Genomic DNA, 13,526 nt, shown 5'->3' on the forward strand with positions numbered 1-13,526 from the left:
ATAGAGAGCTGTCCTTTACAGTCCTGGCTGGCGTAGCCATTCTGGGATTGAGTCTGGTACTCCATTCTAGGCCCACAATTTCAGTACCATGGACAGCACCGCCAAAGTTCAGACTGATCCTGACCATTCCTTCGCTTCTGCCAGAAAGGGAATAGAGCGTATGTTGCCTCCCGTATAACAGATCTGCCCAGACCATTTTTGAGAACTTCTTCAATTTCCCATGTTGGTTCTTTGCCAGGCCTGTGTGGATATGTTTGCATTTTCTATGGGAAAATAATGCCAGATTTTTTTTTTTTTGCAGATTATTTAAAAAGGGTGTGCTAATGTGCTTGCATTTTTCAAATCATACATGCTACTTTACAAGAGGGAAAAGGCAAGATATAAATCAATTATAATTATTATTAGTCATTGTTCAATACATTATTTCAGTCTGTTCAGTTCTGTACTGTGTTTTATTGCTGCTAGATCTTTCCTGTCCCTGCCTCCGCTATTTTGTAGTTTTAAGCATTTACACTTTATACTTTAGTTTATGCTGTATTTTATGTTTTTAAATTGCTTTTCAATTGTTGCGAGCCAGCCAGAGTGCTTCAGCTATTGGGCAGTATAGAAATGTAACAAGTAAAGCAAACAAACAAACAAAAAATAATCCACATTTCCACTTTTCTTTGCATTTTTTCAAATATGTGCATTTTATCAGACATGTTTGTCCTGTTCCATGAAGCACACTTCAAGTCCTGGAATGTACAGATTTCTAAACGCAAATCATTCTCACCCATGTTGGTTTTTGGCTACTGCGGATTGGAGAAATATGCAAAACAAACAGAAATATGTTCCAAATATCCAGCTCAACAGATTCCTCACACAAATCTTGTCTAAATCAGCATTTTCTATCCAACTAATTGTAAAAGGACAGGGTTTTCTATATGACAGTGTTTAGCAAATGCACCAGTATGTGTTTGTCATTGGATAAGGCTACCAGAGTATCAGGATGAGGACAGAACTCAGCCTGGCTGGCTACCAATTATTGGGGGTAGAACTGCAGAAATCAGAAGGGGAAATGGGTGCATGGTCCCCATCTAAGCACAAAACACCTGCCAATTGCTGATCATCCAACAGCTGTTAAAAGAAAAGCCACAGAGCCCCGTTTGAAACATAGCAACCTTGGCAACTCTATCCCTAGCAAGCACAGCAAAAGGGAAGGTAAGTTTGATCTTCAGGGGGATATTATAAAGCCATAAATTCCTCATTGTTGTTTTATGACATGCCATTAATGCAAATCGCTGGAGGCTTTGAAAACAGAAGCATTGCCAGATACCTACAGTGAAAACAGCAGGTGGAAGCAGGGGCCGGAGGACAAAAAAACAGGATTCTCCATGAAATGGATGGCAGAGAAGGCACCTAGACACCTGGATTCCATTATCCATCAGAGTTATGGAGTACTGTTGACTAAAGGACAATAAAACGAAACTGTATCCTTGTAAATGGTCCTTTTGTATTCTCACAGTGATGTTGCAATGAATTCAAATCAGGTCCAATGGCTATGAATCCAGCCAGTGGATTCTGCAGCAGATGTGTCCTTTCAGAGTCACGTGCTTTCTGCAGACTTGCGGACTGGTTTTTCACATCGGGGTGGTGTGGATTTGTACTATTTTTTAATAAATAAATAAATAAATTGCAATGGTGTGCGCTAGTGCATTACTGCTAATGTGAATTAGTGCTGATACAAATTAGCACAAGTAAAAAGAAATCTGATTTCATTAATTTGCAGATGACAGAATGAAAGATGCCAGGCACAGCTGTACAAAGCACAGATTAGAAGGATTTAACAAAATCTCACAACACACCTGTAGGGTACATCATGAATATTTGTAGTTTGTAGATGAAGCTCTCTCAATCTCTTTCTCATCTTTATTTATTTCTCATTTTTAAATTTTTCCTATCCTGCCTTTGCAAACAGAATTTTCCCAAGGCAGATTATAAGAGAAAGGGTTGAATCCAGTCTTAAAAGCACAGTTAGAGCAGAGCCATTGAAATTAATGAGACTTGAACTGGTCATGCCTGGGTTCCCAGTGATTTGTAGTGAATGTTCAAACTATGATTAAGTCTGGAATCTGTTGACAAGCAATAACAAAGTTACACATAAAACAATTTAAGCAAGAAATAAACAGTTGCACGCAGTGGAGATACCTGAAACAAGTCATGCAAAACATTTGCAAGACATTTTAGAGCCCGTCTGAATATGGAAAAAGAGGGTTCCAGGTGGAGAGGTTGTGGGGGCGGGGGTGGTGCCACCAGCAAAAAATTATTTTCTCTGATATTCATCCATCATTTGTTTGTTAGGATTTGGCCAGAAAGCAGAGCTTTTAGGGAACCTCAGCACCTAAAAATAGGTTCATATCGACACCACTATGGGGTGAAGATGGGGGTGAAGATGCAGGACTGAAATGCTTCTCGAAGACGCCTGAGATGGAATCATCCCAACCCCACCCTGAACTGGCCTGTTTATTTGTCCCCAGATTATTACATGCCCATTCCAGTATTCAATGGCTATTGTGCCTGAGCGTAGAGGGATCAGCCGGCTAAGCGCTCCAGCCCTGGTCTGGATGGGGACCCCTGTCAATTTCGGCTTCTTCCACATTCTGTGGTTTATACTTCGGAATCCTTTCCATCCGAAATATGTAGAGATTAGAGAATGTTGCCAAATTCTTATTAAAAAACCTAACCCCATTCACCCACCCCCAATTGTGCTACTAATAAAGATCCATTGCTCCCTCCCTAATTTATTGATTGATTATTGATTATATTTGCATTCCACCTTTTTTCCTTTCATGAAACTCAAGGTCACTCAATTCTCTTCCTCCTCCTCTCAGTCTTATCCTCAAAACAACAATCCTGAGAGGTAGGTTAGGCTGAAGTCTGTGATTGGCTGAAAGTCACCCATGGCCAAATGGGGACTAGAACCCAGATCACCTGAGGCCCAATCCTGCACTCTTAACCACTATACCACTATACCTGGTCTCACAAGTGCTGACTAAATATCAACTTATTGCTGAACATCTTGCTACTTGTCATGGTTCCTCACCCAATGGCCACCTGTCTTGCTGTTGCCTATGAATCCATATTCCACACCATATTTTAGACTGACCCAGCTGTTCAACAAGCTACTGCCTCTCTCTCACTGGTAGATGTGATGGTATTTTGAAAAGTTATCACTACAGAACAGTTATCAGAGTTGTGAATATGTGATTTCCAGGCCCAGAAACAGAAATAACAGCTGTTTGCTTGCATGCCTACATTTTCTCCCTTTTCCTTGGTTCACTACATTAGGGGTGAACAGTTGCGTGAAAACCTGTGACTTGCTTAGTGTATGAAAACACCCATCTTGCAGCAGAGCCTGGACCAAAATACCCCAAAGCCCCACATTCATATTTATTGCTCTTCCATTGGGTTCCCTGCAGCATTCTGTGGGCACATTGATTTTTCAGGAAGAAGGAGTGTTATAATTTGCTCCTGCAATAGCATGCCAGACATAACAGAGTTTAGATTGATTGACCCTCCTTCGTGTATGACAGAAGAAAAAGAGAGAAATGTTGTTATTCTCAAGACTTCAGTGTTCTCTTAAGAGTTTCAGATTTGCAATTACTTGAAAATATATAGAGAACTATGGTAGAAACAAGAGAGAGAAGTTAGCCCCATCCTGTGAGACTATGAAATAAGGGAATGAGGTTTTAAAATACCATTTGCTTCAAGACTACTGAAAAAATGTAGGACTCTGATTCTGCTAAAGTTAGATCTGCAGCTTGGGTCTATGCATGTTTACCTGGAAGTGAGTCCCGCTGTATTCTGTTGGCATTACTCACAGATATTTCTTGATTTATTAGATTTAGATCCTGCCTTTTTTTTAAGAACTCAAAGTAGCTTACATCATTCTCCTCCTGTTCTCAATCTTACCTCCACAACAACAACCTTGTGAGGTAGGCTGGGCTGAGAGTCTGTGACTGGCCCAGAGTCACCTAGTTGGCTCCATGGTCGAGCAGGGACTAGAACCCAGAACCCCTGAGTGCCAGTCCTGAGCTTTTAACTACTGCACCACACTGGCTTTCTTATCACACCTGATTAAGTCAGCTCAGGACCGCAGCTTCCCATTGAAAGCAGCAGAATCAATAAAACAAGACAGAATCGACCCACAATCGCACATAATAGTGCCAGGCACACTAGAGCTCGATCACAACCAGAGATGTGCAATTGGAGAAGAAAGCAGCTCCAAAGGCAAGTTGCAGGTTTGGTTGCAAAATTGCCCGCCAGTTTGTGGATCTGCATTCTTGCAAATGCGCTTGTGCGTGGGGAGGGACTTTGGGCTTTTTGGGGCGGGGGGAACTCTGCAGACCCTTGGGTTCCCTCAGGTGTGCTCCAGTCTCCTTCATGCTCCTCTTAGCCTCATTTGTTCACCATTCTGGTGGCACTCAGCGGAGGAGTTCGCTTGTAGAAGGACTTGTGCAGGAAATCCCACATGTCTTAAAGTTGATATCTGTTTTAAGAATGTGTATCTGGGGTTACTGAGAGCAAAGCTGGGGGAGGGACAAACCAGAAAGCACTGGCTATTGGGTAGCATAAAACAAAATGAATAAACAAATACAAAAAACAAAAACCACAACTACGATCAGTCTGAAATATCCGGGATCACTAGTAATACTGACTAATGAAACATGCTGTAATTCTGTAAATTACAGTTTAAATATAGCTGTATAAATAGAGGAGAATTGCATTTAAGTAATGAATAATTACCTTGTTGAACATGACACAGATAACTATGTTCTAATTGCATTGGAAAATGTAATAAAATACCAATTCAGTTTCTTTCTGCAGAATTTGCTTTGAAATCTATTTCTGCCTGATGGTTGCTCTATTCAATTTTTTCTTCCGTTCATTTACTTGTCAGCTATTTTAAAAGGAAAAGCAGACATGATGGCATCTCAGTACTGGTAGGTCTGGAAGGATAATTAAGGACTAATTCACAGAATTCATTCTCTGGGTGTTTTCAGATGAGCCCTGTCACTGTGCTTCAAACACAGAATTTTACAAGAGGGGAGGGCTCAGCCACCACCATCGCCAATTCGTAATCTTCCAATGCAAAGGGAGAAAGGAAGAAAGGAATCTGTTAAGGAGATGATGAAGTGGCTTCACAAAGCCACCTGAACCATAGCTGTAGGTGATCTCCATCTGGAAGTATTTATTTATTTATTTATTTAAACGACATATATGCCGCCCCCTTCGCATGAGCCTCGGGGCAGCTTCCAATCATAAAAAAAAACAATGTATAAATACATAAAATACATAAAAATAGTAGAGACATCCTGGCAATTTAAAATCAATAAATAACATTAACAATTAAAATAATGTTTGAATAAAAAGGTCTTGGCCTGGCGCCGAAAAGCAAATAACGACGGTGCCAGGCAGACCTCTCCGGGGAGTGCGTTCCATAAGTTGGGCACCACCGCAGAGAAAATACCCAGAGCCTTGTGTCTGTCGCATGCCCATGGGCCATTTCTGAGACCCAAACAGACTTACTGAAAACCCCGTATAACGGTTTTTTCACCCATTATTTCTCTTGCCAACATGTGCAAGCAATTATCAGAGGCAAGGAGGTGTATTATGCACACCACTTGCAGATGATCAATGGCTCAGGGCTGGTTTCTCCATGAGATAGGCTAAATCCTCCACCTCAGGCTGCAGATGTGGTGGGGCGGTGAAATAAGAGAGTTTTGGCTACTGTGTGGTGAAGGAATAAATTGACCAAGAAATGGCAGCCTCCCCCACTGCTGGGAGAGCCGCTCACTGCTTACTTCCCTCCCTCTGGGGAGAGGGGCTGCAGCAAGTGCCCACGAGGGCCTGACCAGCCCACAGCACCCCACTCTGAGGAATGGTCCCTCCAGGTGAGGCCGGTGGGGCTGGCCAGCTCTCAGTGAGCCTGCCTGCGGGCTTGTTCTAGGGGTCCTCGCTTGGCCGTCACTTCCAGACACGGGGGACAACGGTTCCTTCTCTCTGGTCTCAGCTGGTGGAGTACCTCCTGCTGCTGCACTGTTCTTGCTGCAAAGGGGAACCAACACTATAAACCCTCGGCATATGGATTTGCGTATAAAAAGCATAAGGGGGCAAAGCAGAACAGTGCAGTATATGCAGGAGTCGGAGAATACTGAGTATCTGTTAGAGGAGAGAGAGCAACCAGTGGCAATGGAGTACCTTGGAGGAGGGAATGGCTGGCTGGCTGGCTGGCTGTTAGGAGGTGAGGGAGCACTGGAGCATTGTGGTGCAGCTCCCACTCCGGAAAGTAGGCTGGTGGTCTGAGATGAAAGGCAGGGGAGAGGAATACTCTCCCCAGTTACTTCTTCTATTATTCTCCTTGTCCTGCTTGTTAACGATGCATAGGGACGTGCAAGGAACTGGATACCAAGGTGAAAATGCAGTGGAAATTGTGGGAATTTGCAACAAGTGTGTATATTGCACACATGTCCTTAACATTTATTTTAATTGCACAAACCATGGTCCATCTTAAAGATAGCTGTCTCTGGTAAAAACCTGACTTGGGCCATGTTGTATCACTGCATCAGAAGTGGGCAGGAAGTCTGCGGAGCTCATGCAAACCAGCCTTCCCTGGGTCAGAACTTCCCTCAGGATGAAGAATCTACATCAGCAGAGCCCAGAAGCCAAAAACAATGAGGGGGTGGAGGTGGGTGGGTCGCCTGAGACTTGGTGAAATAGTTATATTTTTGAGACATTCCTCTGCTAGCATATGGTCCATTACGACAATGTGGATTTTGCTAATATAATGTAAGCAGGTGATAAAGCACCTGGTCAATGAGGCTCAGGTGTTCTAGAAGTTTATTTCACAAGATAGTAACAAGTAACTTAGAAGTCTCAAGTAGAAGACCTCAGCAAAAGCAGATCCAGAGCGAAACCCAACACAGAACCAGAACCAGAGCTGAACAGGATGAAGAACACAGAACATTCAGAAAAGTGTACATACGTAGGACTCGAACTCCATGCTTCAGGGCTTGCACACGGCCAGGTTCCATGGACATGCTGAGCATGGCTTGCTGCCCTCCGATGGTGCACACCTGGTTCTCTTGTGCAGCTTGCTTGAACATGATGATGAGCTGGTTGGCGATGACGGTGTTCAGGACCGAGATGACGACCATTGGGAAGACGAAGGAGATGAAAGCGTTGACCTGGACGGGGAAGGAAGATGAAGGCATCTTGTGAGCAGCCAATAGGAGGTGAGCGGTGAAAGTCGGCTTGGTTTTGAAGGTGCTGCAAGCACTGGCACTGGGAGTACATAACCGGCTATGTATCGGCGGTGCTCAGTGTGCATTGGTTTCGACAGGGCATGCAGCAGCAAGTGGAAGAAAGTATTGCTTTCCATGACTGATCAATTGGTTTCTCAGTGTTTCCTAAGATTTCTGTACTGAATCCAAAACTAATTATTCCCAGATTATAAAACATAAGACAAATGCAGTAAACAAACACTCACACCCAAAGAGTCAGCCCAAGAGTCAGTACACAGTGGGGTGAAAAGCCGCAATAAAAAGACGAATCAACAGGTCTGGGAAAGAAGAAATTCTTTGTCGGGTGCCTTCAGAGTCGGGAGCAAAGCACCCCTGAGCAGTTGCTGGTGCCCAGGACCTGCGCAGGGCCCACTATCATGTTCTCACCAGCTCTGGGCATCCAGGAGAGGCTGCATGGACTACTTCTCTCGGACATCAGCATCATGGTGGTGAGCGAACGTGTGACCAAGCTGCCTGCTGAAGATGGCGTGCTGCCGGTAAGTGAGACCGAAGGGTTGTATCTGCATGGGGAGGGGACACCTGCGGCCATTTCGCCAGCAGCTCCCTGGAGCCTTGAACCACAGCTTGGTCACTGTAATCACTTGGCAAAGCTCCGAAAGAGGCCACGGGCAGGCAGTGCATCATCCGGGCAAGGCTGCCCACCTCACCTGGAAGAGGGCAACCATCTCCCTGTACAAGCAAGTTTATGTTTTCATGGGAACTGGTGACCTGATCCCTACCAGGCAGTTTTAAGAGTTTTGGAACCAGCACAGAAAACCCTAAATGACTTGGAACCCAGAATGAGGAACAAGCGACTTCTCCCTTACCAACCTGCCTGGTACATGCAGTCATCAGATGGTTCTGTGTGGACCTCTTGGTGGCTCCATATGGACTTCTGTAGGCCATCTAGAAAATAGCTTTCAGTGCAGCAGCTCCGTTTCTGCTGAGCTCCCTGACTCTGGAGGTCAGGCAGACACCAACCTTACGTTGTTTCGGATACCTCCTAGGAACACCTGTATTTCAGGGGGCCTTCCTTGGTTGTCCAGCTACTTTTCCTATTGATATTCTGTTTTAATATGGTGTTTTATTCATGCTGTCTTTGAATTTTTGTTGTGTTTTAAATAGTTGCACACGACCTCAGTGGCTTTGCAGCAGATAAGATGGTATATAAATGTTAAAACTAATGGATAAATAAAATGAACTACAGCACACAAATACATAAATACAGAGTGGCAGCTGGTAGTAGTTAAACCATGAATGTGGGAAGGGACTCGACTGAACTTTTTCAAAAGTTGGTGCTCCTTTTCTTCCATTCACCAATGTTTGTGACTCTCATGCTAATGGAAGCAAGCCATTGATCTTGTTATCAGTGGAAGCAGCAGGGTGCCCTTTTATTTCTGTGGTGCAGGGAAAGATAATTTCTGATTCACTGTTCTAGCTTCATTCATCTTTTGCATTCTAATTATTATGCCTTGGGTTCTCCTTGAGCTTAGTTTTCTTCCACTCCTTCTGGTAAGCCGTCTTTTTTTTGCAAAAATGTTAATAATAGATCCCTGTAGCCCAGGATCCAATTAGCTGCTTGCCTCTGCTCCAGAGAATTAGACTGAATTGGACTGGCAAATTCAGGTAACAGAATTTTCCAAATCAAATACATATGCTTGTCAATAAACCGAAAGGGGATAGAATTATACTGGGTCTGAACCTAATAGAAGGCGCTACTAATGCAAACGTAAGATTTGTTTTGTTTTGGCTGGGTTTTTCTGTCTGAACTAGCATTTTAAACTGCATTTTATTTATTTATTTATTTATTTATTTATTTATTTATTTATTTTCTGATTTATATCCTGCCTTTTTCCTACAAAGGGCTCAAGGCAGCTTACATCATTCTCCTCCTTCATCTTATCCCCACAACAACAACCCTGTGAGGTAGGTTGGGCTGAGAGTCTGTGACTGGCCCAAAGTCACCCAGTGGGCTCCATGGCCGAGCAGGGACTAGAACCCGGATCGCCTGAGTCCCAGTCCCGTGCTCTTAACCACTGCACCATACTGGCATTGAGGCCAGTTTAAATATAATTCATATCCACCAAAGAAATTTCTCTCTCAATGGAAATCTTTTAATAAAGCACTGAGGGAGACCAAAAAAAAACAAAAAACAAAAAAACAAAACCCCAAACCCAATATAAAGCAGGTCTGGAGTGGTATATGGTCACCGCAGAAATATGACAGGATGGAAGCCTCACAATGAGGTACAGATTAATGGGCTTGTGACAGTTTAAAAATCTCTGATGCATTTATAATATTGGGTCTATTTGCTGCTCATACCTCAAACCCTTGCACTTGACTTGTTAGCTGGATCACTTCTTTATTTTATATTTTCCAAGGTACCAAGGCCAGACTATATGTCTTCCCCAAATGGCCTGTTGTCTATCATATTCAACTTTTCCAGTTCCAGCATAAGCAAATGCAATCTTGTTGGTTCTTGTTGGTCTGATCAGTTTATTCTTTTCTATATTCCGTCAAACCAGGAATCTGCAAAACCCATCCCTTCATTTGTATGGCTATTTTCACTTGTGTGGGGCAGGGCAGAGGGAGAGAAAGTAGCCCCCATTCCCTGGAGTTGCCCACCCCAATCTAAAACCCTTTGATCAAGCTCGCAGAGGCTGATGGGAGTTCCAAACATTTTCAGGGTACCAGGTCAAGGATGGCTGATACACTGATCCCAAGCAGCTTAGAAGAGAACTGGATTGTTCTTGCCTACAACATAAGAGCTGAGTGTACACACACACACACACACACCCCCCAAGCCCTTGATCTGCACTTTAGTCTATGCATGAAGTCATTGTCTTTGCTTCTGGCTGCTGATCCAACTGCTCCAAAACCTTCCCCCCTGCATTTGGTACTCTTACCTGCAAAAAAATAATCTGCGATTTTTAGACTGGACACTGGAACCTGCCTATGTATGATGTAACACATAGAAAAAGTTCCTTAGCATATCCCATCCCACATTCTCCAGGGCAAGCTCACATGACAGTGATGCCCCATGTCCTGGAAGCTCCGGCTCCCACTTTTCCCAAGTGGGAAGGAAAAGGCACTCTGTCCATGCTAAGAGGTCTGTCTGTCATTATCTGTTCCAGATCTCACACTGAGAACAGGTTCCATGATTCAAATCTGAGTAATATAAAACTCCAGGCAGAGTAGAAGATTGGACCCCTGAACCGCTGCATCTCAAGGCATGGGAAAGGAGTGAAGCAGGGTAGAAGTCTGGCAGTATGTTCACACAGCACCATTTTCTGGAGTGCTGACGTGCTTAGCTGGGCCTGTCATGGGAGGGATGCTGTGATGGTGGCCAGGAGCATGGAGGAAGTGTTGGCAGTCTTCAAGGTGTACTTCTATACCTGCTGATAACCCTCCCAAATACAAGTCCAATCACTGTACTGCATAAAGCATGCGATTAATAAGATATTACTAAGATAGTGTTGTGCAGTGGTTAGACTGCTGGACTGGGACTTGGGAAATCTGGATTCCCACCCCCACTCCACCATGAACCTCACAGGGTGACTTTGAGCCAGTCACTCACTCTCAGTCTAACCTACCTCACAGAGTTGTTATAGCGAGGATAAAATGGAGAGCAGGAGAAACTTGCAAGCTGCTCTGGGTTCTTTGCAAGAGGAATAAAAACAACAACCACTCCTGTTGCACTTGATGGGTTCTGTTGAGCTTCTGAGCCAATTTGTGGATGCGTGAAGCTGTCCTAGTTATCACAATAAATGCTGGTGCTCTTGTAGGTGTGTGGGCAGCCCTCCTTTGTGCAAGAGTGTTTACCCATGCAGAAGCCTGTGGATCAAGGCACTTGAAAATGTGACATCCGTAGTCCTCTGCCGGAAGGTGTCCTCCCTGCTCATCCCTCAATGCACCCCGCTCCCTGCATGGGGGCTACAGGCAGGCAGAAAGCATCAATTGAGGTTTTTCATTTCTTTGGCATCCACATGGTGGGGGGGGGATTTGGAGGGGAAAGAGCTGTGGGGTAGAGTTTTAACCCCCAACCTACCGTTTAACCCCTGATACAAATTGTGGTCTTGCAACTTATGCCCAAGTTAAAAACAAATTACGCACAGAGAAATGCTGCACTTTTTCATGTAGCGTGTTCAGCTCCATGTCTCCAGGGCTCTGTCTCACAAGACCTGGCATCTGTGTCTTGGTCATTGGGAGCTGGAGCAGGTACCGACAGGCTCTGAGCCCTTCCTCCTAAGCCTGGAGACAGTCATGGGCCATGGAGAAACAGCCCTAGATCAGCCCAGAAGTGACTCTACCAACTGTGGCAGAGTCTTTTCAGCAAGGTGAGATTGCAATCAGTCCTGGGTGCCTCTGTGCTTTGGACAGATTGCCTTTGCAGCCACAGCAGTCTGAAATGTTTAGCAGAAGTGCACAGCAATAGATGGAGTTAATCCCTGCCAGGCTACTCACAGATGACAGAAGTGGAGAGTGCTAAATTCCGCCCTGGAAACAAGCCAGTAGTGCTTTCTATTTGCTGCCAGCAAGATGCAGCGAGGGGCTCACTCGCTCCCATGCTCCTATCAAGCTGGTGATCCCAGGAGCTAAAAAGCAATCTGGTTGTCTTCCCATGAACCATTGTGGGATGCGATTATTTCCCCAGCACCAAAGCAATTCTTAGACCTTATGAAATGACTGACCAGTGAAATTTCATTCTGTTCCCCTTCTGATCCAAGTTAGGCCTCAGCTCCCAGGTAGGATAAGAGGACAGCTTTTAACTTTGGGATGGAAAAGCGGCCACCACTTTTCCTTCCACCCTAAGATACACAGCGGACTAATTTTCTCCACCTAAGTGAGAATTACATTGCGTAGTTTAGTGGATCCCACTGCCCTAACTGCTTTTAATTGCAGTTATGTTCAGGATCTCTCTTTTTCTGTTAAATTCATCATTTGATTTCTTTGACTTATATCAACAAATGGCCTTGAACGTTGCCAACAAAACCTTGAACCTGGTTCTGTAGCACATAGGCAAGTCACAGCTACCGAGAGCAACTAAGTGGTTGCCCTTGCTGGAAAAAGAGGCTACACTATTTTGGTAAAGCAGCATTTTTCTGGTTAATATAGGTATTCATAGCTGATGACAAAATATAGTCATTTATCTTGTCTCTGCATTCATGGATGTGTCATCCGTTGTATCAAAACAGGAGCAGCATGCAGTCCGAAGGTTAATTATGTTCCAATCTCCCTGTTAATCAGGACCATGCAAATTAGGTCAGAACACATTAAAATTCAAGTCAAATGAGACTGCTCTCTAGTCCAACTGAAGGTACCTTGAGGAGGGGGTCCCAGAGGCACTTAACAATTGCTTTCCCCTGTTAAATCACTTCGCAACCATGCATGCCGTTTACACAGTTCCACTGGAACGTGGAGGGGAATTGCCTCATGTTTAGCATCAACATGCTGGATTTTTAAAGGCATCAGGTCAGGACTGTGACATGGGGGAAAGGGGCTGTAACACTTTTCAGCAATCATAGCTCCAATGGACCCCATGGGCACAATTTTGCAATGTACAGATTTGTGCTTACATGTATTCTGTCAGCCAAAACGAACTATTAAAATATTATCAATGTTGATCAATGAAGTGGATTGACTGGTTGATAAGTGGCACGGGGGTATGAACTCTATCTGGTTTAGGAATTGCTGTAATGTAAGTATCCTGGTGCTGAGAAAAGAAAACTTGATTAAAAGTTTAAAATTATAAAGCTTGGGTACTTGAAAGCTGGAACATCTTATATGCCACTCAGTTGGAAATCTGTCAGTACCAGGTGCTTTCCCCATTTTCATGTTAGCTATTGTATTTGTAGCTCCATCCATCTGCAAAGGTGCTATTAAAGTCACCTTTGTAATATACCTAGGCAGGGAAAATTAACCTGAGGTGGGGGGAACATTAATATTGTACTCTGATATTTCAGAGCCACAACTAGATGATTCTGGATAAAATTTTATTTATTTATTCAGAAAATTTCTATGCCGCCCCATTCGCCGAAGCCTCGGGGCGGCTCACAACATAAATAACTTCAATTAAAATAATATAAATTAACAGTATAATTTAAAAATTGAAACATTGTATCTTCAGGATGAGTAAATGTCTCAGCACTATCTTCTTTACTCAGTGAAATAACTTTACGATGTTTTCGTTGTCGATGGCGATTT

The 13,526-nt window shown here is 43.9% G+C and overlaps 1 protein-coding gene across 1 annotated transcript in view; it reads right to left on the reverse strand.

Annotated features, from left to right (window-relative positions):
- Window positions 1–13,526, reverse strand: part of NTSR1 (neurotensin receptor 1) — a 111,275-nt gene that overhangs the window by 14,404 nt on the left and 83,345 nt on the right. The window contains exon 2 of the mRNA XM_044455763.1: window positions 7,025–7,226. Coding sequence (XP_044311698.1) covers window positions 7,025–7,226 — 202 coding nt within the window. The remainder of the gene's footprint in view (window positions 1–7,024; window positions 7,227–13,526) is intronic.

Source organism: Varanus komodoensis, unplaced genomic scaffold (assembly GCF_004798865.1).
Source record: "Varanus komodoensis strain SLA01 unplaced genomic scaffold, ASM479886v1 scaffold8, whole genome shotgun sequence".
NCBI classification, from domain to species: Eukaryota; Metazoa; Chordata; class Lepidosauria; order Squamata; family Varanidae; genus Varanus; species Varanus komodoensis.